General features: G+C 46.4%; 4 protein-coding genes and 2 long non-coding RNA genes across 7 annotated transcripts in view; 4 read left to right on the forward strand and 2 right to left on the reverse strand.

Annotated features, from left to right (window-relative positions):
* The window catches only part of LOC142881661 (uncharacterized), a 2983-nt gene extending 1188 nt beyond the window's left edge, over window positions 1-1795 (forward strand). Inside the window, exon 3 of the long non-coding RNA XR_012925611.1 lies at window positions 1171-1795. This is a non-coding gene — a long non-coding RNA (uncharacterized LOC142881661). The remainder of the gene's footprint in view (window positions 1-1170) is intronic.
* On the reverse strand, window positions 213-6466 carry dclk3 (doublecortin-like kinase 3). Its single transcript, XM_076016071.1, has 7 exons — window positions 5998-6466; window positions 4350-4570; window positions 4028-4159; window positions 2166-3278; window positions 1188-1320; window positions 896-1063; window positions 213-813 (listed from the first exon to the last, which is right to left on the reverse strand). Exons 1-7 carry the CDS (start codon window positions 6062-6064, stop codon window positions 302-304), a joined length of 2346 nt encoding a protein of 781 aa, XP_075872186.1. The 5' UTR covers window positions 6065-6466; the 3' UTR covers window positions 213-301.
* An 896-nt stretch (window positions 6467-7362) lies between these two features.
* On the forward strand, window positions 7363-8869 carry LOC142881662 (uncharacterized). Its single transcript, XR_012925612.1, has 3 exons — window positions 7363-8136; window positions 8309-8371; window positions 8609-8869. It is a non-coding gene; the product is annotated as an uncharacterized LOC142881662 (long non-coding RNA).
* Window positions 8870-12341: 3472 nt separating this feature from the next.
* Window positions 12342-15674, forward strand: fabp3 (fatty acid binding protein 3, muscle and heart). The gene is made up of 4 exons (XM_076016065.1): window positions 12342-12521; window positions 14591-14763; window positions 15317-15418; window positions 15519-15674. Exons 1-4 carry the CDS (start codon window positions 12449-12451, stop codon window positions 15567-15569), a joined length of 399 nt encoding a protein of 132 aa, XP_075872180.1. The 5' UTR covers window positions 12342-12448; the 3' UTR covers window positions 15570-15674.
* A 3465-nt stretch (window positions 15675-19139) lies between these two features.
* Window positions 19140-22205, reverse strand: zcchc17 (zinc finger, CCHC domain containing 17). 2 transcript variants are annotated; one of them, XM_076016053.1, is made up of 7 exons: window positions 22067-22205; window positions 21404-21576; window positions 20698-20798; window positions 20489-20580; window positions 20290-20390; window positions 20041-20207; window positions 19140-19482 (listed from the first exon to the last, which is right to left on the reverse strand). In XM_076016053.1, the coding sequence occupies exons 2-7, from the start codon at window positions 21534-21536 to the stop codon at window positions 19300-19302; spliced, it is 777 nt and encodes a 258-aa protein (XP_075872168.1). In that variant the 5' UTR covers window positions 21537-21576; window positions 22067-22205; the 3' UTR covers window positions 19140-19299. The 2 variants fall into 2 exon arrangements, with proteins under 2 accessions (XP_075872168.1, XP_075872169.1); XM_076016054.1 differs by lacking the exon at window positions 22067-22205 and adding an exon at window positions 21738-21949.
* A 100-nt stretch (window positions 22206-22305) lies between these two features.
* snrnp40 (small nuclear ribonucleoprotein 40 (U5)) lies at window positions 22306-26629 on the forward strand. Its single transcript, XM_076016052.1, has 10 exons — window positions 22306-22440; window positions 23075-23204; window positions 23309-23402; window positions 23508-23673; window positions 23781-23903; window positions 24591-24711; window positions 24813-24895; window positions 25031-25092; window positions 25975-26078; window positions 26238-26629. Exons 1-10 carry the CDS (start codon window positions 22330-22332, stop codon window positions 26285-26287), a joined length of 1044 nt encoding a protein of 347 aa, XP_075872167.1. The 5' UTR covers window positions 22306-22329; the 3' UTR covers window positions 26288-26629.
* Window positions 26630-27262: the final 633 nt, after the last annotated feature.

Here is a 27262-nt window from a genome sequence, read left to right on the forward strand (position 1 = left end):
ACACGGCTGGAGACTGAGGTGTGTGTGTGTGTGTGTGTGTGTGTGTGTGTGTGTGTGTGTGTGTGTGTGTGTGTGTGTATATGTACCTGTATATGATGTGTATATATATACACATCTACATATATATACACATGTATATGTATATATATTCTGTGTGTGTATATAAATGTATATATATATGTTCCTTTTTCTTCTGTCTCACCTTCTGTGTGTGTGTGTGTGTGTGTGTGTGTGTGTGTGTGTGTGTGTGTGTGTGAGAGAGAGGCCTCGGGTCAGTCCAGTTCAGACGAGGACACGGCTGTCAGGTTGCAGGTTTGCTGCTGCTGCTGTGACAGTTGATCTGCTGCTGCTCGGCAGTTGGAGGCGGCGAGCAGGGAGGCGACTGTTTTGATTGGCTCTCAGTCGTGGATGGAGGGTCACCGAGCTGCTGCTCGTATTCAGCGTGCAGGCCTGTGGTCGGGCTTCCAGGAACCGGGTGTCGGTCTGAAGACTCAGGGCCCGGCTGCGGTGCGTCTTGTCCGTCCACGTCAGTCGAACCACTTCCTGGTTCCTGCAGACCAGCGGGTGCGCTGAGCTCCGAGTCCGTGGTTCCGCTGCGTCGTCTCCTTTCAGACGCATCGCTCTGGGTCGGTCTCTGGACTCTCTCTGCCTCCGCTTCTCTGCAGCCTGCGTTTCCCTGACTTTTGTCAGAGAGCGCCCTCTGCCTGCAGAGGGAGGCCTTAGCCTTCACCCAGGGATGCAGCAACGTCTGCGCCGCCGTCAGCCTCTCGGTGGGCTCCGGCTGGACCAGGCCCCTCACAAGACCTTTGGCCTCTGCAAAGCACACCAACCAAAACAAAATTAGAGGCCGTTTGTTCATTGGAATTTGCACACGTTTCTCCCGTTGCTTGTGCACCGTCTGAGATGGTGTCCCAGTAGGGGGACAGGAAGTGGAGCTGTCCCTGTTTGATCAGCTGGAAGAGCTCCTCTTGGTCTCGATCCCGACTGCGAAATGGGGGGAAACCACACAGCAGGATGTAGAGGATGACACCCAGAGCCCACACGTCCACTTCAACGCCATAACCTGCAGGGACCAACCGCAGCACAGTCGTGTGTTTGCATGCATGCATGTGCGCGCATGTGTGTGTTTTTCTTTGATTTTCTTTTTTTTTTTTTTTACTCCTTCCACAGCGACAGAATGCACCGACCCGTCTCGCAGAGGATCTCCGGGGCCACGTACGTGGGCGTTCCGCATATAGTGAAGACCGGTTCGGTCACGACCATAGCGAGGCCAAAGTCTCCCAGCTTCAGCCTACAGACGCCGGCCGCTTGGCGCTCTATCTGAGATAGAACAAGGTAAAGAACATGAAGCCCGGACAGAAATAGAGAGTCAGAGTGAGGGAGGCAGAGCCTGTGAGGGCTGCCGTGTGCTGGCTGCAGAGTCTAGCAACACGTGCCGGCAGACACTCGCTCTGACTGGCTGCCGTTGATGTGTGCATAAAATAGCAAACGACCACGTTTCACTGCATTTAAAATGTGAAAATGGAACTGATTTACTATTTAGAATGCGGCCTTCCTGTGTGGTGACCAGGGGATGTTTATAATGAATCCATTATCGATACATTGTTGATTAAGAATTGAATTGATTACATTAAATTACTCACAATTAATTGAACATTTACACAGGGTGTTTTGTTAAATGGCATGGTGTCCACCTGTATGTCTAGAACAAGTTACTTTTAAACAACTTTTTTTTTTTAAAAAGAAAGTTGAAATGTGAACCATTAGAAGTCAACTTAAAGTCAGAGGATAAATGTTAAGGGTGTTTTTTTTTTTTTACTGCTGCTAATGTAAAAATTGCTCACATTGGACCCTCAATATTATTTAAGGGTTAAATAATGAGTTCCTTATTGTGAAATTTAGGTTCTCATGAAATTCCCGTAAACTATTTATTATATTATTTTATATTATATTACATTATATATGTGGGAAAAGTTTTTTTTTGTTTCGTATGCTCTTCACTTCAGCCTGCTAGACATTTCAAATCAACATGATGGTAATAAAAAAAAACCTTTGTCGCCCCCTGGTGGTAGTTGAAAAGACTGTGATTTCCGTCAAAGGCGAAACAGATTCTTTCTTTTTTATCAAATCTGCTCAGTTTGAATGTGCACCCTTGCGACACCTACCAGCAGGTTCTCCGGCTTGACGTCCCTGTGCACGATGCTCTTGCAGTGGATGTAGTCGAGCGCCTCGCTCACGTCCGACACCATCAGCGCCGCCTCGGCCTCGGGGAACTTGCCCCTGTCGCTGATGGCCTCGAACAGGTCGCCGCCGCTCACCAGCTCCATCAGCAGGTAGGAGTGCGTGCGCGTGTGGTGGTGCGCAAAGAGCCGCACCACGCGCGGGTGCCGCAGGCTGCCCAGCAGGCTCAGCTCATTCTGCATCATGTGCTCTCGGCCAATCAGCTTGCAGCGCTCCACCACCTTCACCGCCAGGCGCCGGCCGTCGGCGCGGCGGCGGCACTCCCGCACCACGGCGAAGTTGCCGTCGCCGACGACGGCGCCGATGTCGTAGCGCCGCTCGACCTCCTCGAGGGTGGCGTCGCCGCTGTCCGACACGGGGTCAAAGGTCGTCCTGCGCCGAGCCCCTCCGCCGAGCTTCTCATCTGAGAGCCGCAAAAGTCCGACGCTCCCGTCCTCCTCCTCTCTGCTGATTGGCCGAGGAGGACTGACGGGGACGTGCCTCACGTCCTGCCCGGCGCTGGCACTTCCTGTCCGCCTCCTGGAGACGGGCGGCAGCGGGACCCTCCCCGAGAACGGGTCGATGCCCTCCCCCGCCTGAGGCCTCGCTCCCCGGCCCAGGCAGGTTTCACAGAGCGAGGGCACGTCGGCCTCGTGACGACTCTCCTTGTGTTTCAGCGGACCGGTCGCAGACGGCTCCCTGGCCCCGCCCCTCAGGTGCAGCCTCTGCAGGTGGTTGGGCTGCAGCGCTGTCTTCCTGCTCTCGCTCTTTTTGCCGTCGCGGCGGGCCGGCTGCGCCCTGCCGTCTTTCTCCCGCTGCGGCTCTCGGTGGCCCTCGCTGCCGTCGGTGCCCTCGCTGTAGCCGCTGTCGGCTTTGGCTGCTTTATCCGGCGCCGGGCGGAGCCGTCTCTCCCAGGCCTGCAGCGCCTCGGCCCGGTAGTGCGTGTGCAGCGGGAAGAGCTCCTCCAGGGCCTCCTGCACGGCGCTCAGCTCCGGACGAGCCTTCCCCAGGGCGATGAAGGCCACCTCGCCTCGAAAGAAATCACACACTCCTTTTATCTGGAGAGTGGGAAAAAGAAAAATCACTTAATAGCATTGCAAAGGTCCAGGAACACAATTCAAAGCAGAGGTATATGTTGACATTGATGTCTGATTTTATCTATCTTTTATTTTTATTTTTTTATTTAACCTTTATTTTTCCAAACAAGCGTTTAAGAAGAGATTCTTATTGTGCAGCCTGAGCAAAGAGCCGAGGCTCTCTGAGGGCTGAAAGTAAAAACCAGGTTACATTTCACAAAAACAAGTTCATAAATAAGTGCATTTCAACAATGAGAGTAACAGATACTCAACAGGCACAGCAGTCGAATACAATTTGGTGCAGGTTTAGTTTAAAAGCAGTGAATGATTTGAGGACGGTGAGTTTTGCAGTAAATTAGAAGGCGCTCCCACCAAAGACGGTCTGGACGGTGAGGATGGTGAGTCTGATGAGTTATAGATAGATAGATAGATAGATAGACTTTATTGATTCCCTTGGGATGACTCCCTCAGGGAAATTAAGACTTCCAGCAGCAGTAGCAGCACACACAGATGGAAAAAGAAATTTAAGCACACAGATTAAAAAATAGCAGCACACAGATAAAAAAAAAAAAATGCTGTAAAAATGAATTGTTCTCTGTAACTGATGAAAAAGTGAGCTGAATAAAATAAAATACAAAAAATCAACCCAGTGCGAAAGTGTTTCCTTGAACTCTTGACCTGGGCGGGTTCACACCGTGGGAATTGACAAGTTGAAAATTGCAAAGCCTTACCTCTGTGGCGTGGCTCGTGTACAGGCGTGTCACTCTGGCTCTGTGCCAGCGAGGGAATCCCAACGCCTCCGAGACGTCCAATAGCAGCTGCTCGAAAGACACCACGCCCCTGCGGTTCAACAGGACCGTTACCTAGAGGAGAGGAGGAGGAGAGAAATGAAACCACAAATGATTTTTTTTTTTAAAGTTACGTCATCGCTGTTTGACTTTCAACTCCTGCAACAAACCTGTAGCAACTTGACATTTTATCGCTCCTCAATTTGAGGCGTCTTGTGCAGGCTGTGCACGCTGGGACTGCTACAAATTAAAAGCACTTCCTCACCTTGCGTAGCGTGCTCTGACCACACGGACGGACGACGGTGACCAGGCGGGGGCGCTCTGCGCTCTCCTCGGCGTGGCGGGTGTGGAAGAGAGGGAGGTGCGGGGCAGGAGGGAGGAGGCGGGGCCTGGGCCTGGGCAGCTGTCCTTGGGGGCGGGGCTGAGCGGGCCAGCTGTGGGGGGCAACGTAGGGCCTGGCCGGCTTCAGCGTGGGCGCCTGAGGAGCTGCAGCAAGAGGGACGGAGGAGGGAGAGCACAGACAGGAAGTGGGCGGGTTGGGTTATTAGAATGTGTTAGCGCTGTTAAAATGCCCCGGGTCACTTCTGGGTGTGTAGAAGGAACAAGCTTGGTAACGCAACACCTGACGCTCAGTCACTGTGCGAGCGCGTGCGTGTGAAAACAAATCCGACCGATCAGATTTGAGTGCTTTCCATCGCACGCAGTGCCGAGGGCCATTCGAGATTCTCCAAGCGCCTTCCAATCCTGCATTATTTAGACTTCCTTAAGTCATGCAAATGTGCACGCAACGCAACGCAACGCACGCACACACACACACACACACACACACAAACAAAAGCACTGCTGACCCAGTTTGGCCGCAGCTACACCTGCATGATTAACGAAGCACTGGAGACAGGCGGCATCTTTGACGTTTCACTTTCTGGCGCCGAGGGAGAGACGCAGGTGACATCCATCCAGCCGCTGGGGGTTTGGCTTTTTTTATTAGCTGAGTTTGCAGGCGGAGACACACGAGGCCCCCGCTGCAGCAAACGCACGCAGGTGCTGCCCCTCACAGATTTTACAGTAACACCCCCTTTTTGTGGAGTGAACCCCAAGAAAATCTCCACGTCCCTCAGCTTAAACAATGCATGAAGTGCCAGCAGCCGTGGCCCCTGGTCAGGGCTGAATCAACCATGACCAGGGGCCCCCGGACCCGGACCCGGACCATCCATGCATGACCACAGGGTCAAAGGCCTCGTGAAAGTGTGTAAGGAAAAAAAAACAACCTTATTAAGATGATACTCATAGAGGTATCAGTTATAAAATGTTGTACCACGTTAAAAGAAATACATACAATCTTATCATTTGACGATAATGAGATTTTTCAAAACAAAGTACTTATGTAATTATGTTTACAGCCGTACAGCATGGAGTACTTTTTTTTCTCAGCATGTATATATACATCTTGTCTGCTGGTTCTTTCGTCTGCGTCTTTACGTCAAAGCAAAGAGTTTTAATGTCCTGCCAATATGTAGTTCTGTTTCCCTTCTGATCATCTAAAGCCAGATCTCTATTTATTCATTATTTATTGTCATCTGCACAAGAAGCTTTTGTTTTGCTTAAACTCAAGCTCATAAATCAACCTGGTAGTACTGATGAGTAAATGTTACTTTTCCATTCGTCATGCAAAACTACTTACAGTTCAAATAGTGTTGTTGGTATTTGTTTTAGTTGGTTTCAATTGCGTGCTAGCAATTAGCTTCAAAGACATAAAAATGCATTGCAATCATCATTTTTATTTTTGTTGTTGAATACTTTGACGTCGCAGGAACGAACTTTACGTAACTCCTCACTTGTCTATTTCCAGTCTATCATGACAAAAAAATAAATAAATAAATAAATAAATAAATGAAATCCATCAATTAACTCACCAGCTTTCCTCCATCTGGCGTCACGTGCCCCCTCGCATGCATGCCGGGCTCGTTGCGACGGGGTCATGACGTCATGAGACAACGGCGCGACATCAAATTTTGTGTCATTCACTTTTATTTCTGCACCGCAGCCGCCGTCAACCCGTCCGCCGCGGCTGCTGCCAGACCAGCTAGCGGGACGCGCCGGAGCTGGCGTCGCTTCAGGCCGTTGCCATGGACACACTTGTCAAGCTCGCTGGCTGGACGACGAGGAGCGGAAACACAAACCGGAAAGTGACCGGAAGTTGAGAAAATAAAGCGCTTCAAGCGGTCAAACGCTGCACCGTGGGACAGTCAGCTTTACGGAGGAGCACCTAGCCTAGCAGGCGGTGACGTTTGGAAACACGATGAACGTTAATCTTAGCATTCGCCGTTTGTTTAGTTTTCAAGTTTGGCCGTTGTTTTTTTGTTTTTTTTTATGGCGCACGCTTTGCTGCGACAGCACTGACAGTACTCTGTGTCATTTTAATTGGTTGTAGCACATTTTCGCCGTCCGGTCAGAGACCAAACTCCTCAAAGTTCAACTTGGTGCGGCAATAAAATGCAATGGTATCTTACAATCAATGTCCCCACACATGATCACGATTTTCAAGTATTGTAATTAATGTCATTCAAACTGTGCCTGTGCTACTACAGCACTAGCATACAAGTGAATGCAGTTCAAATAATGAGTGTCACTAGATGAGATTAGATGAGATTGTATTAGATTAGAATGGATTGAATTTTATTGTCATCGCACATGTCAAAAGTACAGCACAACGAAATGCAGTTGACATCCAATCAGAGTGCTGAGCAGGGAATTAAATACAAATGTACAGTATATATCCATTATATTTTATTCTATTCATATATGTGTGTGTGTGTGTGTGTGTGTGTGTGTACGAATAATGTACCGGCATAGGTATGTATAGAATATAACCAGTTGACAATATGAGGATCTGCAGTTATGCAGGGAAGCAATGGGTAATACATTCAGTAAAATTACACTATGTACATAGTGCATTACTGCTTGAGGGAGAAAATGTAAGTCACAGTCAAGTCATACGGCACCGGCAGGCCTCAGGCAGGTAAACACGACAGAAGCCAGGGTGAGGCAACGGAAACGTGGCTTCAGCAGAGACACCGGTGACCCGTGCTGTTCGTTGATGCTACAGACCATACTGAGTTTTTAATGGAATGTTATGTCGGTGAGAAGAAAAACAGAAGCCTCCTTCCATTTAAAGTTCTGCCAGTGCTAATCTGGCCCTCGAGGTCATGGAGGTGCTGGAACCTGTCCCAGCTATGTTGGCCCCCGAGGACAAGACACTGGTTTACCACAGAGTCACACAGTCAGACACGCGTTCATGCCTGCGGACAATTTACACAAAACAGACGCGGTTTTTTCAAGCATTCTTGGGCAGAGTTTGTGAAAATATATTCTGCATTCTCTTGCTCAGCATGTGGGATTTGAAAAACGTCCGTGCAGCCGTTTGTTGTGTAAGCTGAACTTCTGAAGCTGCAAAAACAAAGTCCATGCTTTTACCACCATGACTCAGATTGAAAACCGACTGGTGAAAGAGCATAGAAATAGAGAACTCATGTTGTTATAGTCTGACCAGAAAGGGGGAAATTGCTGAGAAGAAACTCGCTTTTACTCCTAATTGCCTCGCAAGGACTACCGTATCTCTCTTCATTCGCTGACAGGAAACTTTGCACTGCTTCAACCTCCCACTCACACGCTCGCCGAGGCAGCGTCTAACCTTTGAGAGGCGACCGGCGTCTGACTCAGATGGAGAGTCTGCCGCCTGCTGCCGTTCTCGCCCTGCACCTTTTGTGTCTCAGCCACTGTCGAGAAGCCGAGTGTAAAATCACTCTGACAGGACGGCGGGGGCGGGGGGGGGGGGGGGGGGGGGGGGAGAGGGAACTGGTCACCATGGAGTCCCTGAAGGAATCCAACACTGGGTACCCCTCTTGAACAACTGCTCATGCACACTGCTCTTTTAAAACTCTGCTCCCCCAAGGCTTTGTTACCGTGGACACTGTTAATATTGGCTCAGGATGCATGGCTCCTGTTCCGGCTCCTGATCCTGGACTCAAGACTGGGACCCGACTGCTGATTCTGTGTGTGTGTTTGTGTGTGTGTGTGTGTGTGTGTGTGTTTGTGTTTGCAGGCAGATATTCATGGGATTATGTTGTTTGCTCCACAGTTTAACAGTTTTGCTCAAAGCATCAATGGGGCTCATTTTACGCTTGCTTTATGTAAAGAACCTCAACTGTTTTTGTCCCTTTCGAGGGCCTCCATCCTGTCGGTGAGAAGGCCGTCCCTCGCTCCCTTCGCCGCCTCTGCTTTTTGAAAGTGAGTGCCACACCACACAGCTCTACAAATCCACCATTTGTGACGTCACAAAAGGCATCAGCACCTCACCGGGGCCCACCTCCAACCGAGCTGTGGCTGCTCCACTGGAGCCTTACCAGTGTCTGGCCAGCAGAGGGAGCCAGTGCTCCCTAACCCTGAGTTCATGACAATATTATTTATGCTCCTTCTGCCCCCACCGCACTGTCTTGATTATTACTTTTCCACATGTCCATCCAGGGTCGGGGTGTCCTCTTTCAAAGTGGGGCTTGATGGTACTGAACTCTCCACAGACCTTCAAGGCTCCCAGCAGTGTTGTAAAACAGTTCCCCTGGTACATGGGGAACTAAGACGGTGTCACACCTCGTTGTTCATCATGTTAAATGACAATAACGCTGCTTCATCTTTACCTTATGTAATTGCGAACAGCAAAGTAAAGCTAAAATGTGAATTATAACGTAATTCTGCTACAGTTTTCAAAATGTAATTGTTGTAGTAGAAGCAAAGTGTTTTTAAAAAGGTCATTAAAAGGTCCTTTTGGGTGAAGTCACGAAGATCCGCCCAACTGAGACTGTTGATCTTATCTTTGTAATTAAAATAGAATTAAATATTAAGATAAAATGAAATAAAATGACCTGCTTTAGTTGAATCATTGTGACGTCAGTTTGATTCAGATTTTTTCGTGACTATGAAGTACAACAACGACGACAACAACAACACGATCCCATTGCAGATGGAGGTTAATTCACAGTAGGTCTCTATGGTCTTCTGGGACTACTGCAGGATTCATGGAATGCAGGAATGCAATTCGAAAGACCATCTGCACCGTGCAAACACAAAACACACTCACATATGTGCTTTAACACAAGACCGCAGCTGCTCAATGAGTGCCAGCAACCATCCCCCGAATGGACTGGCACCAGTTTGAAAAAAATTCACTTTTTAATTTCCAAATTCATTTTTGAACTTAGTTGCACTAGTAATCTGTTTACGTAAAAGTTACATTAAAGACAACTGTATAGTCGTGCTGGAATATAAAAAGTTAACCATATTAGTGCAACTGCTGGGTTGTTGGTATGTGAAAAAGCACACAGTTCCTCCCGTGCTGCAGCTGCAGAACACGGTGAGATGGAAGCTGCTAACGTCTTGCAAAGTGTAAAGTAAGTGTAAGTAAAAAGAAAAAAGGTTGTGTGATTGTGTGGCTAATTGTCAAAGAGGGAGGAAAGTACATGAGAAAAAAAATGTGTGTGTGTGTGTGTGTGTGTGTGTGTGTGTGTGTGTGTGTATGTGTAGCGGTGGAGGGCGTGGCGAGCTCCAGATGTTTCTATAGTTGTGGGAACTGCACAGTTGGCCGCAGCGACGAGGCCCAGAAGACGAAACCTGCAGGGAAAAATCAGCGTTCTTCAGTTTTTCCCTCAGATCCTCCGGGATGGGAAGCCGGCTCTGACTTCACTGTTTTCACACACGCACACACACACACACAGACTCAGGGTCATGTGTTGAGGCGAAACACAGGAAGTGCAAGGTTCAGCCTGACCCTATAGGGGTCGTAATCAGGTTTTAGGTCAACAGCCTTGACGGTCTCGCCGGAAAAATTGATTTGCATGTTTTTTGCAGTGTTCATCAGGTTCAATGCGCTCGATAGATTTGATTTGTTGCACACAAACGCTAAAAAACACACACAAAAAAAGAAAAACCCAGATCACGCTGCTCTCAACCCCTGTCTGTTCAGTTACGTAAGGCAAACATACGCGGGTGGGATCAGGGCCGGGATCAGGGCCGGGCTTCAGGGCGTGTGCGGGGGGGAATTTAGCTGCGCTCTAAAAAAAAAGTGGCGGCAGAAAAATGCGGGCCGAGGGGGCAGCGGGCGGCAGCGGCGACCCCGCTGACACTCTGGCACCGCACTTCATCGGAGGGAATTGCGAAATCTCCAGCAGCGCCACATGTCGCGGTCCGTATTCCGGGCCCTGGATGGTTTTCACCTTTCACCTCCACTCACTCGCCCTCTCCCTCCGCCTCCACCCGCCTCCACCCGCTCCATGTGTCGCACACCTGTTTATGTCAAATGTCACGTCCAGGCGAGGTGGGAGGAGGGAAGGCAGGCCAAGGGCAGTGGGCCGGGGGGCGGAGAAGGAAGGTGATTTTAGCAGCGCTTGGGCCCTTTGGCGAAATGTTCAGTGGAAGAATGGCGAGCGGAGACACACCGTCCTTCAAACCCCACCACCCACCACCCACACCCTTACCCCCCGGCAAGCATCTAATCATTCAAAGGATCCTTTGAAGAGGAAGCGGGGGTGGAGGGGGACTGGCTCACTTTGCTTTAGTGTTCCTTGTCGCTTGATTTCTCGCCGGTTTCTCTGATTAACGGGTGAAACAGAAAAAAGGCTGTTGAACTTCACGTCACGCCCGGAAATAAAACAGCTCTGACCGTCACGTTAAGCGCGAGGAAAATAAAACTGCTGCCTTTATGCTAAGCTAAGCTAAGCTAAGCTAAGCTTAGCTACTGTCTGCCGGTTTCCAGCAGATCCAGAGAGGTCAAAGAAAGTTCCTGCACTGAGTGAAAAAGCTCGAGGCGCAGATCCGTTTCAGGTTCTTGGAGGTCTAATTTTAAAAACGTCGCACCAGTCACAGCTGATTGAACTCATTTCAAGGCATTTCCTGCACTCGTGGAATTCAAAGAGATGAGTTGAAAAGGCATTTGGAAAAAAAAAAAAAAAAAAACAGGTGGAAAAAACAAAGTGGAGGTTAAACCGGGGGAGCGGGCCACAGGTTTTACAAGCCTCTTTACAACACCGGCCCCCTCCTGTGCAAAAAAAAAAGCAAATCACTCACTCGCAAATCAGCCCTCTTCTCCAAACAGACAAAGCCCCTCCCCTCTGGTATAACAGTTTGTCTTCTGCGGACAGCAGGAGCTGATCACCCTCTTCTTCTTCTTCTTCTTCGTCCTCCTCCTGCTACTCTTAATTACTGTTCGGCCTCGTTTTTATCTTTAAGGGCCTGTATTCCAAAATATTTTCTTACTGACTAACCCCCATGTGACATCACAAAGGGCTGACATCCCAGACTAGACCCAGACATTAGCAGAGCTAGCAAAATCTCGGGAAGCTCACTGGTGTGGTGGCATAAAACCTTTTAATATGCATGTGTATATATATATATATATATATATATATATATATATATATATATATACATGTATATATATATATATATATATACATGTATATATATATACGTATATATATATGTATATATATATATATATATATATACGTATATATATATATATACATGTATATATATACGTATATATATATATACACATATATGGTTTTCACCTTTCTATATATATATATATATATATATATATATATATATATATATATATATACATATATATATATATATATATATATATATATATATATATATACACACACATACATACATATCTATATATATACACACAAATACACACACACACACACACACACACACACATATATATATATTCCTTTCTTTGGAAAACTGTTCCATTAAGCCCATTTAAATACTCCAAAACTCCAAATATACTCCAATCTCAGGCAGGCAAACTTGCTCTCGCCCTCCAAAGTGCTGATGACGTACACAGCAGGATGAATCTATACACACAATCCCCACTGGACAAACAAACAAACAAATGAGGTGGGTTGTGTTGTGTTGGTGGGGAATCATCTCGTCATTTAAATTCACCACATTTGTTTTTTAAATTGAGTCTCTCTCTCTCTCTCACACACACACACACACACACACGCACAGCCCTCCTTCCCCTTCTCCCACTACTGCACCCGCTGCACTAGCGCCTGACGTCACGAACAGCCGGTATAAATCCAGCCAGTAGGATCGCAGCGCAGCCGCTGGTGCTGCCACACACTCACGCGCTCCACTCCTCCCTCCTCCTCCTCTCGCCTCTTCTTCTTCTTCTTCTGTCTCACTGCAGCCTGCCTTCAGTCGCGCAGACGCACCCGCACGCATCGCACGCACACCCAGCGCCTCCCTCGTGCCTTCATTCCTGCACACCGCTCTCTCTTCTCCGCAGACATGGCTGAGGCTTTCGTGGGCACGTGGAACCTCCTCAACAGCGAGAACTTCGACGAGTACATGAAGGAGCTCGGTGAGTCTCTCGCGTTTTTTTTTGTTTTTTTTTAATTATTTCATTTTATCATTCCGTTTGGTCTTTTTGTTTAGTGTGTGTGCGCATGCGCGTTCTACAGACGCCATATGGGATGCTGTCCCAGAGAGGACGCGTGTGCAAAATGTGGCGAGGATCTGGAGCGCGTGGGATCTCGTTTCAAGCAACATTTTTTTTTTTTTTTTTTTTTTAATTGTGTCTCTCGGTGCGCCGGTTTGTTTTTTTTTTAGCAGGAGATTTGACCAAGTTGAGGTGAAATGTGCGTGAAAGGAGGCGCGAGGGAGGTGGTGGTGGTGGTGGTGGCTTACCGCATGGCCTCCTGAGACAGAGACAGACGAGGAACCCCAGGGAGGGGCCCCTCACACACCACCCCCAGCCCCACCACTCTGCTCCACCCCAATGAGAAAATCTGAATGGATAGCGAGCAGCCCCCCCCCCCTCCCCCCAACACACACTCATGCGTGAAGTGGGTGACCTCCCGTGAAGGCTGCTCATTGTTTGAGACGGAGGCAGGGGGCGAATACCAAGGCTCTCCTATGGCAGGGGAAAAGTGGGTCACTCTGTGTGTGTGTGATGTTGCAGAAGGTTCCGTTTGATGTTGCAGAAAGTTCTGAAGGCCCATCACCAGAATTCTGCAAACTTTTCCAAAGTTTTCCCGAACAACCTGCCCAGGCATGACGACGCTCCTTCCTCTACTTGCTTTTAGTTTCCCTCGTCTCCGCAGCAGGTGCGTTGAAGCGAGACGGCCCGAGGCTGTTGGCCCTTTGTGACGTCACAAAGGGCACGGATGCCTCCTTACCTGGGGTTATTGGCGACACCCTCTGGGTCCACCTTTACCCAGAGGGGGAAAAAAAAAAAAAATCCAGTAAAGCTTCAGTGTTAGCCAGTGAACAGATGGGTAAACACGCTGCTCTCCAGACAGACAGACAAGCGTCGGGTTGTTGTTGTTTTTTTTTTTTCCTTTCCTGTTTTAATACAAAACATAGATAGATTTATAGATGGATAGATGATAGATTTTAAGTCTGAGGCGAAGATGAAAATGTTTCCAACAGGGAACCTTTTAACGACCGCAGACCCAGCCTGCGCTTTGACCTATTGATATCGACCCTCCCTCTCAGCTCACCATAGGAACCACAGAACCTCCAACCCCACCCAGCCAGTCCCAGCCTCCCCCAGCCCATTGATCGATGTGACACACACACACACACACACACACACAAAGACACTTTTTGTCCTTCTGATTGTGGGAAAGTAGGTGTGTAGTATCTGGGAATGTAGCAGAGGGACACTCGGCTGTGTGTCGCGGTCTCTCTCACTCACACACACACACACACACACACACACACACACACAGACAAGCGCCAGGGAAACAACAGTCATTAACACCCATGCATGACTAGACGGGTCCTTGGGGTCAGGGACCGTGCTGTTCCAAGAACGCTGCTCAGCAGGTCCCCATCCCCCACCAACACACACACACACACACACACACACCAACGAGACCATTGGGCCGTCCAAGGAGAGGCGGTGCTTCAAGCTGATCCTCGTCAGCGTTAGGAAAATCAATAAAATTGTGTTCAGCTGCATTGAGACTTCTGTCTTCATGATGCAACCACAAGTTTCTTTTGACTCTGGCTTGGATCCCCTGGCTTCTCCTGTGTCTTTGCAGCTTATTTGAATTATTTAACAACTTGATTGCATTAAAATTGAACTGTAATCATTTAAATGTTTTGTCATAGTTGCATTATTTAAAGATCTTGTCGTCGCGCTTCTCAAAGCAGCGTTTTGACCCGCTATGAAATTGAACGACGAGAGTTGAAATCAAACTATTGGACATGCCCCTTCCTGCCAGTCCAATTAGTTACAAATTGGTGTCAAACAATGTGACGCTGGTCATGTTGACCCAGCTTTACTTTTGCCTGAGGAACATTTTTGTAAAAGCTGCTTCCTTCCTTAAAAATCCGGCGTGACGGCTTCGTTTGAGCAGCTCAACCCCTCCTCCCGTCACATGCTCACTTTTGACTCCCCCCCCCCCGTCTCTTCTCTTGCAGGCGTGGGCTTCGCCACCCGGAAGGTGGGCAACATGACCAAACCCACCTCCATCATCGCGGTGGATGGCGACCAGGTGACCCTCAAGACCCAGAGCACCTTCAAGAATACGGAGCTCACGTTCAAGCTGGGGGAGGAGTTCGACGAGACCACGGCCGATGACAGGAAGGTCAAGGTGAGTGGAGGGAGGGAGGAGTTGGGGGTGGGGTGGGGTGGTGGGGAGGCAGAAGTTTGTCAAGAGTAACGCCTTTTAACCTGCTGCTGAAGAGCAGAAATCGGAGAAATCCTCCTCGTACCTGTTTGATTTGTGCTAGGAATCTGCCCTTTGTGACATCACAAAGTGGCGATGGGCCGACATCTCTCCTCCAGCCAAGGAGTTGGCCCCTCCCTTTGAGACCGCTGCACCAACATGTGGAAGATCCAAACCACGTTTTTTTTTTTGCAGGAGGCTGTAAACAGAGGGCTAAATCTGCTGTTTATCTCTAAATCAATTTGGATGTGTTGCTTTTTATAGGCTGTGTAGATCTCTGATAGATGGATTGATACTTTATTGATCTTCAGGAGAAATTTGCATTGTTACTCCATGAGAAGATTTGTGTTTAAAATGCCTTAATACCCTTTTTTTTTTCTTTTTTTTTTTAATTGTATTGAATCAAGATCTTCGATTTAAGATTCAAATCTATTAAATCCAGAATGAAATAAACGTCACACTGTTTGTGTCTCTGCAGTCCATCGTCACCATCGACGGCGGCAAGATGGTGCACGTGCAGAAGTGGGACGGCAAGGAGACCACGCTGGTCAGGGAGGTGGACGGCAACAACCTCACCCTGGTCAGTGCCCCACACACACACACACACACACACACACACGTGTCCCACCTCTGAATGTTTGTGTTCTAGTGTGTCTAACGGTTTTGTCTGCACCCTGTAGAAACTCTCACTGGGAAACGTCGTTTGCACGCGCACATATGAGAAGGCCTAAAGAGACAAACGCACACTAACGACTGAACCTTCAGCGACATGGAGCCAAAGGCCTGCACCCACAGACCCCCCCACCACCACCACCACCACCACCCCGACCCGCCACTCTTCAATGTCAAACCAAGGTTAAGCTGAACTGACGGCTGCTGCGACTGATGGCGACACTGATGGGACGGATGCACCCCCACCACCTTGCGTCTTCCTCTTTATTACGTTGTCCCCATGTACTGTAAAAACACTGAATGAATTCCTTTTGTTTTTTGTTTCTTATAGAATTCCAGGCAAACTTTATTTTGTTTGTTTTTTGTTTGATTTTTTTTGTTAACGTGTTGTGCATGGTGCCTCTGGAAAAAATGTTTGGATTGAAAAGTTTGTCTCGTAAGAAAGACGACAAATAAAAAAAAAATAAAGTGTCCACACAGTGGGACAATGTGGTAAAAAGAATGATAAAATGCCCTTGGTCTTTATTTTGAATGACAACGTGCCTTGATGAGCTACTTTGAGGCAACATTGACTGCTGCTAAAAGAGATTAGCATTGATGCTAGCAGAAGTCAATGTTGTGGTTTTTTTTTTTTTTTAACATTAAATTAACTAAAAAAAAGTTTTTCTCTACAGACATGAAATTTTTGTTTCTGTTGGCAGCCAACTGCAGGGTCTGGTGAGGGTTCAGTCTGGAATGCTTAAAGGAGTTAAAGGTTCATTGAAAACTAAATAAATGCAACCATAAATCAAATCAACATATTCCAGCTGCCTTCAACTTCAAGGCTGCAGTATGCAGGGAGCGTCCTGTGTGACCGCCCCACCTCCACAGAGCATGACCACAGTTTCCATCACAGCTCGGGCTTAGCATGAAGGTTAATTATAGTTCCCGTTGTGTGTGCGTATGCGTGTCTGTGTGCGTGTATTTATCTATTTGTGTGTGGTGTACACACACTTTCCTTAGGGTTTCTGGGAACATCAGAGGTGTGTGTGTGTGTGAGAGAGAGAGAGTGTGTGTGTGTGTGTTCTAAATTCAGATTATTACCTCACGCAGATTTTGATGTCATGTGAGGCCAGCCAGAGACCAGGTGAGAGGTCGCGGGACACCTTTTGAACCGCAGACGACCTGAAATGACCCCCCCCACCCCGAGGTAAAATTGGCCACAAGTTAAGCTTGATCAGAAATTAACTGTTGTGAGTGAGGTTTGTGAAGACCAAAAAACAGCGGCCGCACACTCGTAACCTTGTGCAAATTATCACTTTATTCACTAAAATGAATAATATCTGAATAAATAGATCATTTGCACAAGGTTACGAGTGTGTTGTGCTGTTTTTTTGTCTTCCGAGTGTCCAAGTCCATCTCCAGCACCTCCCTAAAGAACTCTACCCACGGACGAGCGGTGGCTTTTTTTTTTTTTTTTCGACTTTTCTATTTTTAAAGTCTAAAAGTTAGCAAACATGCTGCAATAAGCAAGTCATTGAAAACTTCTTTTTCCAAATTGACAACAAGAGTTGGCAAACCTTATCTTGTTTCCTAATGATTTGTTAAGTGGTCCCTTATCTGACCGCAAACTCACACCACCTTGTTTTTGTCTTCTTCCAAACACGTGAAAAGGTCCAACATCAGGTTTTTAGCACGCGGCTGCAAGCAGAGGGAATACAGCATTCTTTTTAGTTTTTTTTTTTTTTTTTTGAATGTCCAGAGTGAACTTTGTATTTCATTCTATAAAAGGAAATCCCTCTCGGCCGTAGGCCCCACCTTGTTCCATTAAGCGCAAAACCAAAATGTCAAGTGGAAAACAAAAAAGAAAGAAAGAAAGAAAGAAAGAAAGATAATTTATATTATATTTATAGAACTACATCTATATCTACATTGTGAGAGCTTTGTTGTTAAACCCTGCAACCCACTCTGGTTACTTCTCTTTCTCTCTCTTTCTCTCGCTCTCTCACTCTCTCACTCTCTACACTTCTGTCCTTCCTTCTCACCCCAACTGGTCCCAGGCAGACGACGGCCCTCTGCAGTCTGGATCTGCTCTAGGTTTCTTCTCACAGGGGAGTTTTTCCTGGCCCCACTGTCACAATCAGTGATTCCGTCTGATTGTACGAAGCGCTTTGAGACGCCTCTGGGTGTGACGCAGTGCTGCGCACTTTGCGCAAACACAAGCTGATGGATTGATTGATTGATAAATGATAAGCTAACGCTCGCGTTCGGAGGATAACGCAGGGTCGTGAGCAGCTCTTGTGGGTGACAAACCGACACGCTGCACTATTAACGAGAGTCACACTGGCAGCTGCCGCAGGTGGAAACTATGGCACCAGCGTGCCGCGAGTTGCGTCTTATCTCCCGCTATTTCTGACCTGCTGCGTCTGCAGCGGCGCTGCGACTCTGCGGCGGGCGAGGGGGCGCTAATCGCTCCATCAGAGGCCGAGACCTCGCCTTTGATGCTCATAGGTTGTTTAAATAAACATTGTGCAGAAATATTCTCCCGTCCGTCACTCCCACTCTCCCCGGTGACTCGCGAAGGTGTGCGCGCGTTGTTGTGTGTGTGTGCACCAGCAGGGTTTTTATGTCAACATTTGAAGTCGGTACAAAGTTGAAGTGTTGGTTTCTTCCAGTGTAACGTTCCCACAATGCCCCAGACAGCCCATCAATCACAAGTGACTGGCAAATATGGGGCAGTGAAGCTCAATGTGAATGCAGATTGGGCCACACACCACTGGAAACTCTTCCTCTTGTTGTTGTGTAAATGTGTGTGTGTGTGTAAATGTGTGTGTGTGTGTGTGTGTGTGTGTGTGTGTTTTAGTTCCCAAAGGATTCTCTTTAAACAGCCGTGTCGCGAGTTCAAGGTCTGAGAACAAAGACGTCCAAAGGTTTTTTCTTATTATAAAAACATCTTTAATGAAGCCAACAGCTGACATGCAGGAAGGGGCGGGGTCGCACGGCGAGTCCACAGGGGAGGCAAAGGTACACAAACATGCATGTATCTACACACAATCGCACAATCAGCGGCAGGCAACCTCAGGATATGGCTGTGGCTTCAGGTTCCTGTCACACTTTCCAGGTGAAGGCATGACACTTCCTGTTGTGTGTTTTACGACTTCCTCCGTCTATTTGCACGTGTGTGTGTGTGTGTGTGCTTTTTCATTGTGGATTATTCAAATGCTTTTCCTCACTCTCTCTCTCTCTGTCTTTCTGTCTCTCTTTTACACACACACACACACACATTGTGGTGCAGTCTGCAGGTCTGGCAGGTGGATGTTGCAGAGCAGGAGCAAAAGGATCCTTGTAAACTAATAGCAGGATTTCTGCAGAGGCCAGCAGCTGGCTGCTGTATTGATTACCTCGCTCCAGTTTCATACAACCGTTTCCCTCTTGGTGTGGTGTGTGTGTGCGAGCGCCCGGAGGTTACTCCAGGACTGCAGGACGGTCACTTCAAGCGGGATGACTTGGAACAATCCCCGGATCTCTGTTTGTTGTTGTGTTGACATAATCTGATTGGGTACACCTGATAGGAAAAGCTTTGATGTGCGTCCAGTGTTACTGGATCTGCGGCGGCGGTGGGGGAGGGGGGGGGGAAATAATTCTTCCACTCGGGACCGGAAGGTGGGTTCTTTAATGAAAATTGCCGCGGAGATGGGAGACGCGCGGCTGGAAAAGTGTGTCGCTCCGACTGAGGTTCGCCCACCGTCTGGGCGGCAGCTGCGTGTGTGACAGCTGCCCGCTGTGGGTGCTTCCAGTGATGCGGCCGCTTCAGCTGTGCTTGTGAGACTTGTGCTTCTTGTGCTTCTTCTTCTTCTTCTTGTCCTCTCTGTCGGACGAGTGAGTGCGGCGCCTCCTCTTGGATTTGCACTCGCTGCTGCTGTCGCTGTCGCTGCCTCTGTCGCTCTCGGACTCCTTCCGCTGCCGCTTCTTCTTCTTTTTCGTTTTCTTCTCCTGGGGGACAAACGCAACAGGAGCAGGGCACCGTTCAGTCGTGGCAGAGAAAGGAGGGCGTACAATGGCCAGTGTTGCTGGGATTACTCCATAAAAGTAATCCGACAACTGATTACTCCTTTATCAAGTAATCCTGTACGACGAACCACAATATTCTTTGATTTAGAGGAGATGAACTCAAAATAATGTTTGTGTTTCCAGCTATCAAACGCTGGTTTTTCCCTTGCTGACGTTGTCAGACGTTTTGTGGATAATAAGACATTTTCAGCTTGTAAAAGATTTCAGAAAAGTAATGGAATCGTTGCTTGATAAAGTCATTCTGATATAATTACCAGTTTTGCCACAATAATCCCATTACCTTGTTACTCAAAAAGTAGTTGAATTACAGTAGTGGATTACTCGGTAATGGATTACTCGCCAACGCTGACAGTGACAGTGCAGGAATGATCGTGTTGGAATAAAAAGCGAGGCTCCACCTGGCAAAGCTGAAAAGTGTTTCTTTACAGCTGGGCTGTAATGCAAGAATCAACCAACAGCTCAACTTTCCATATATTTTACCTTCTTTTTCTTGTGTTTTTCAACCGAGTCTTGCTGTTGCTTCACTGCAGAGGTCTGCTGCTGCTGCTGCTGCTGTTGCTGCTGCTGCTGTTGCTCTTCATCATCCTCTTCAGGCACAAGAGCATATTGCAAGCCCGGAGCAGAGAAGCAATCTTTTGTAAAGTGGCCTGAAAAATGGTGAATATTATTTCGGGAACCGATGTGCAACATTGCACAACTTCACAGCTTCCTCCATCATCATTATCGTACCTTTGCAACCGCACTTTGCGCACGTCGTGTTGAGAACGGCCTCCAGTGTGATCCTACTTCCTGTGTGGTCTCGAAACTGCCTTCTTCTCCTTGCATCTTGCCTACAATCAATCGCACCCATCAAAAGACATTCTCGTCAGTGCACAGCCCTACAAAAGGCAAGAAACTGAGGCAGACACTTAGAGAAGCAACCCCTTACTCTGCCATGACGTTGTTTGGGTCCAAGTCCCGCCCAGTTCCCTGATTGACAGACTTCATAGAGAAAGACAGTTTCACCTTGTCATCCCGGATCTGAAAGACAAGCAGCAGAGCAACATGGTCCAAAGACTCACTCACATCCCAGACACTGTGAAGGTACTGTATGTGTGTGTGTGTGTGTGTGTGTGTGTGTGTGTGTGTGTGTGTTACCTCTCTTCCAATGACTTTGATCCACACCTTCTCCCCGACATCAACAATCTCCGAGGCTTTCTCGATTCGAGTGGCTGACATCTCGCTCACATGTACCAGACCTCAACGATCACAGGAAAAAATGTAAAGATTGCGAGAGAAAAAAAAAAAAGTCTACAGAAAAAAGATCTGCTATTATGAATACTATTATTTAATTCAAATGTATTTTACTTTTCCTGCACTAGATACACTAACCTCATTTCACAACTGTTGGAGGTGTAAAAGTTGTTCATCAGGATTTGAATTTTTTTTTGTGCCAAATGCAGACATTAACTTTGCAAACAGCGCCCCTCCGTGGTGAAAATGAGCAAACGACTTCCAAGATGAGCTGCATCAAACGCTGATTTTTTTTCCTCCCTCGATAAGTCATTTCTTAAGAAATTGAGTATTGTAAACAGACATAGGATATGTTTATTTCTCAAAACATATTCGTCCTGCGCTGTTGCACTATACATGCATGTTATCTAGCATTTCTTCTGAATAGGATGTGTTTTTCCAACTACAATAAATCATGAGAGAATGCATTCAATTCATGCATTCACGCAAATGACACCAGAGCTGCCTGTTGTTCCTGATAGCACTTATGAATCAGTGGTTTCATACTGCACTGAAGCCTGGATTTTACTTATTAATCAATTTATTTACTTATTATCAGCTGATAACCAACCTTCTTTCTTGTACCCGGGCAGTCTTACAAAGGCTCCGTAGGTCTGCACGGAAACCACCTCTCCCTGGGCAATGGCGAACATCGGTGGTAGACCATCCAGTCCACTGGGCTCTGGCTCATCATCGTCGGACATTGTTGCAGCAGATGTTCCACAAAAGATTCAATGAATAGATCTGAAAGAGTTCAAGCACATGATAGTTTATGGTCTGGGCGTAGGACTCGGATATGACAGGATAAGCTATGCTTATAGAAAAGAACATCACAACTGTTGTGAATGCATTGTTTTGTATTTCATTGGCCACAAAACCATGCACGCACTTTTGGATATTCTTACAAATTAGCTTGCTGTAAGAACTGCAGGCCTCCTTAAGAGCTTTGGGACTCCTCTCAAATGTAAAAAATAAAAAAATAAAAAATATATATATCACGAACTAAATATTCTAAGCGTCGGTTGGTTAGCACGAGACAGTCCGCTCTATTTAAAGTATTAGCAACAAGGCTAACGTTGGAAAGCGCGCAAATCGTCGTCCTTATATCGAGATCAGCTGAAAAGACCCCTTTCACAAATTAACTACTTGAATTCCTATCTTTAAAAATCGTTATTTCAGTTGACAATGCAAAGTAAACCACATAACTTGTACGGAAATATTCATGTGTACTTACAAATATTACAACCCCTCGATAGAAAGAATCTTGTCTTTTACTTCCGGTGCAAACCAGTTTACCAACAAGCGCTGTTAACCAATCGTTACGTTCGGTGCGAGTCATCGCCAATCAGAGATGTTTTCGCCACCGGAAGCACTTGGGTGGTGTTCTTCGTTGGTGTTTGGCCCTTTGACGGTCCTCCATGATAAACGTCCATTCATTTCCCGGGTTTTGAACAATTAAAATTCGTTGTAGTCCTTGTTTTTGCGGACCAACGCAGAATGATTGAACCTATGAAGAGGCCAGCGGACATGGCGGTGGTTCCAGCCGCCGTGAAGCGGCCGCGGACGGAGCTGGTGGCGGCGGCACAGTCTCAGCAACTCGTGGCCACGGTACGGAGAGTGCTTCATTAATACACACGGCGTGTTGTTGATTAGAAAAGTACAACACGTTAAGCCAAGGCGTTTCAAATGCACCAAATGGGCAACTAGATACCCAAGGTGTTTCTGAAGACTCGGTTTATAGTTTACCCTGTATCTTTCAAGGGAGCATAACAAAAGCTCCACAGCAGGAAAAGACGACCATAATGTATATTTGAAAATTTACTCATTTTTGCTTAGTTGTAGTAGGAAAAGCACATTTCTACAGCTTAACTAGTCATTAACATGCATTTTATCTCGTAATACTTGTAGAAAGTAATCACACACATAGTTTATTTAAAAATGTATACATATATGGTGAACAGCACCTATCTGATTGCGGAATAAACATTTAATTATAACTTGTGTTAAAAAATTCTCATCATTATGACTGGTGGTTGGTGTCCCGATGCAATGGGTATCCAGAGCATCTTCGCTATTATTCACTCTGTTACTGTTGTTGTTGTAATCTATTGTCACCACCTTCCATTTCTAATCTGTGCTACCAAAAAAAGACTTTCCTGTTGTCCTGTCCTGTGTAAAAAATGATTTACTTGACATAATGTGTCAGACACACTCTATGTGACTGTTGCGGTGCTTTCCACAGGGTCCCCCGCGCACCTCCAGCATGCAGGCTCCCATTATGCTGATGTCGGGCCACGAGGGCGAAGTTTACTGTTGCAAGTTTCACCCTAATGGAGCCACGCTGGCCTCCTCCGGATTCGACAGGCTCATCTGTAAGACAATTGACATGCCTTGGTTTCGCTGCTTACGCATTCACGTTTAAACAGATTTGTGCTTGTATATACCATGGTTAAAGTTTGTTTTGTTTTTCTTCCAGTGATGTGGAATGTCTATGGAGAATGTGACAATTTTGCCACTTTGAAAGGCCACAGTGGCGCTGTGATGGAGCTGCATTACAACACAGACGGCAGGTGTGTACACTGTCCTCGCTGAGTAAAAACGCTCCCAAACTGCACTGCGCTGGTGGATGGTGGTTTGGACTTGAGTGTGTTGAGACAAAGTGTTGTGTCTTACAGCATGCTCTTCTCTGCGAGCACGGACAAGACTGTAGGAGTTTGGGACAGTGAGACAGGAGAGAGGATCAAGCGTCTGAAGGGCCACACCTCTTTCGTAAACACCTGCTACCCGGCCCGGCGAGGGCCTCAGCTCATCTGCACCGGCAGCGATGACGGTACAGTCAAGGTGAGACTACTTTCAGTGTGTTTTGGTAAACACCACAGAGGTGGTTTGTTTGTTTGTTTTTAAATCCGTGTCTAACCTTGCAAAATCCTGGTACTTGTTCGCTGCAGCTGTGGGACATTCGTAAGAAAGGAGCCATTCACACCTTCCAGAACACCTACCAGGTGCTGGCTGTGACCTTCAATGACACCAGTGATCAGATCCTGTCTGGAGGAATTGACAACGACATCAAGGTAGCCGACTCCAGCGATTGCACAACACCTTAAATCACGCCTAATGTTCGGTTTGGCTTTATTTTATTTTTTTTATCCCTGTAAAAATCTGCCATCTCAAATGTAGTGCAAAAATTAATCAACTGATTTACACAAACAGTTTAAGTATAAAGAAATCTCTTCTACCTCTGATACTATTTCACTCAGCGGCCTAAACAAATAATCCCATCAAATCTCCTTAAACAGACAGAGAGACAAACAGCACACGTGTTATAACCACTGGGGAAGCAGGCATTGCTAACACTGCGTGTATCATTGACGTATCGATGTCATAAAGCCACACATTTCAATATTTTTGGTCGTTTGTGTTGCATTTGAAGTAAGGATCTTAAACTGTTGACTGTGCTCTCTCAGGTCCTGCTAATCCCATAAAAATGGTCAACGTTCCCCTTTTTTGTCGTCAGTCTTGCATTTTTTATACTGATTTTTCAGAGCATCACCAGCGTGTTGTCCTATTTTCTTGTTGCATGCCTCTCCTTCAAACCCCTGCAGCAGCCTGTTGTTTGATATTTGCGGCACACAAGTTGGGATTGGGAATCTCTTTTTGTGCCTCTGACTGGTTTCTTGTTTTCTTTCCTTTCTACCCAACAAGTCTGTTAGTCAAGCATGAGCCCTCTGGTAACGTGTTTTCATGTGTCTGTGGCACAGGTGTGGGACCTGAGGCAGAACAAGCTGATCTACAACATGCATGGCCACGGTGACTCTGTGACTGGACTCAGCCTGAGCTCAGAGGGCTCGTACCTCCTCTCCAACTCCATGGACAACACAGGTTACTGAGCGCAGCGTGGATTTTGGTCACGTCACAATTACGACCGTCTCCATTTATTATTAAAATGATCTTTATGAATAATTTTCTCTGTTTCGTTGTAGTACGTATTTGGGATGTTCGGCCGTTTGCTCCCAAGGAGAGGTGTGTGAAGATATTCCAGGGCAACGTCCACAACTTTGAAAAGGTAGTTTAATAATATATGAAATCTGACTCGTATAACTGGTGCTGCTCTCCTTTGTCTCACTCAGACTTTTGTCTGAACCTTAATTTGTACTGCAGTCGTCTTTTTGACAGTTTGACATCTGTTCCTTTGTCTCAGAATCTGCTGAGGTGCTCCTGGTCGACGGACGGCAGCAAGATTGCTGCAGGCTCAGCGGATAGGTGTGTGCAAAAAGAATGAATAAAAAAAAGAGAATATATATATATATATATATACTCGCACACACACAAATATATACATACATGCACGTACATTTACTGTACGTATCAAGCATCTAGTCAAATTGAATTTCTTTAACGTCACGTTATTTAAAAGTGGTTGGTTAAAATCCATTTCTACATGGCGTTACTCGGATACAAAATATTGATTAATTCATTCATCGTTAGTTGATTGAACTCATCGATCGATTAACCATTAATTGATAAGCTGCGATTTTTCCTGACAACCTAAAAATTTCACAGTGAAAAATGTGTAAGGAAGACATTTTTTAACCTTTAAATAATGTTGAGGGTCCAATGTGACCCATTTTTACATTAGAGAACAGTAAAAACACCCCAAGCATTTATCCTCTGACTCTAAGTTGACTTCTAATGGGTCACAATCCAACTTTTTTTTTTTTTTTTAAGTTGTTTAAAAGTAACTTGTTCTAGGTATATAGGTTTTCGCCACGCCAATAAAAAAAATTCCCAGTGTAAAAACGTCTCAATTAATTGCGACTAATTTCATGTAATCGATTAAATTCTTAATTGACAATTGATCGATAATCAATTGATTGTTAACGTCCCTCGTCGTTACCAATTTTGTTTTTTGTTTTTTACACTAGCCTACACTGTATCACGATACACATTAAATAGTACCTTGGAAATAGAGCAGCTTAACAGCTTTAAATCTGCATTGAGCATCAACACTGGGGATGCTTCTCTCCGTCTCCGTCTATTTGGAAGTTTCTCGTCGTTGAACTGCAACAACGTCACTCGGAAGTGAAATAATCCAAACTCATCCGCCACCAGTTTACGTGTGCATCTTTGACCGCGTCTCCACAGATTTGTCTACATCTGGGACACCACATCCCGCCGGATGCTGTACAAGCTGCCGGGTCACGCTGGCTCTGTCAACGAAGTGGCCTTTCACCCCGAGGAGCCGATAGGTGAGGCAAAACAGCTTGTCCACAACATTAAAAAAATAAATAAAAAAATTCACTGTGATGCTCGTTGGAAAAATAACATCATGGTAAAACGACTCAAAAGTTCTTCAAGATTTCCTCAAAGTGCGCGTTTGACACAAGGTCCTTAATCTGTCCTTACAGTGCTGTCTGGCTCCAGTGACAAGCGGCTCTACATGGGAGAGATCCAGTAGGGTGTGGAACATGTGTGTCTGAACACGACCGAGTGTGTGCTGGTGTGTTGCTCCCCCGGCTTCAGAAGTGAATGGGTGCGGTCGGTCGGTCAGGAGCCTCTGTAATTTTACATGTACGGCCTGTGAGACAACAACCTCAGGATGTGTGTTTTTAAACTCTGTGATCAGTCTGCCGCTGACATGTTGTTGTTTTTTTTTTTTATTAAGACATTTGATTTGTTCCTTTATAATAAACTTTAGTATTCTGTAAAAAACAACAAAAAAAAGTCTTCTTTTGATTATTATCTTGCCCGGATGCATTTCTCTTTTGCAGCCCATTTGCATAAAAATCGCTTGTAAACAGTTTGAACTTGGTCCTTTGATTGCAATGGTTGAGAAACAAAGACTGAATTGTGATAAAGCTGATAAATTGAACTTTGATTCAGAAAAATACTCGGGGGGGAAATGTAAATGAAGCTGCAGTAGGCATGAAAATATGTTCTGACCTTCACTTGTTAGTAAATTAACAGCCTGAAACAGCTGAGCTGGGCCGCCCGCTTGTAAAGTCACTGGTGTGCAGCCGCTTTTTAACAATTTATGAGCAGTATATCTGAAGGGACTGAAATCAATGCTTATCTCTACTGTCCTGAATGGTTTCAAATGTCTCTGAGGGCGGAGCCAATAGACCAACGAGGTGGGTTTTTTCTTAACCCAGTAGAGGTATGGTGCCCTTTGCGATGTCACAAAGAGGTAATATCAGGAAGGTGAAACAAACGAGTTCCGTTAAAGCTACTTCTCTAATTCCTGTGGATTTAATGCCTACGCTCGGTAGACAGATTCATGTTGGGAAACAGGATTTTCCTTTGGATCATGTGAGAATTTTAATATCTAATAACCTTTTTTTCAACTGCCACTTAGGCTGCGTTCAGACTGCAGGCAAATATGTTTTGCGCAAATCGGTTTCATGTGATTTGTGACTGTTCAGACTACAAAAGA

This window comes from Nelusetta ayraudi, unplaced genomic scaffold (assembly GCF_046127955.1).
Source record: "Nelusetta ayraudi isolate G7.1 ecotype Tasmania unplaced genomic scaffold, CSIRO-AGI_Nayr_v1 ptg000212l, whole genome shotgun sequence".
NCBI classification, from domain to species: domain Eukaryota; kingdom Metazoa; phylum Chordata; class Actinopteri; order Tetraodontiformes; family Monacanthidae; genus Nelusetta; species Nelusetta ayraudi.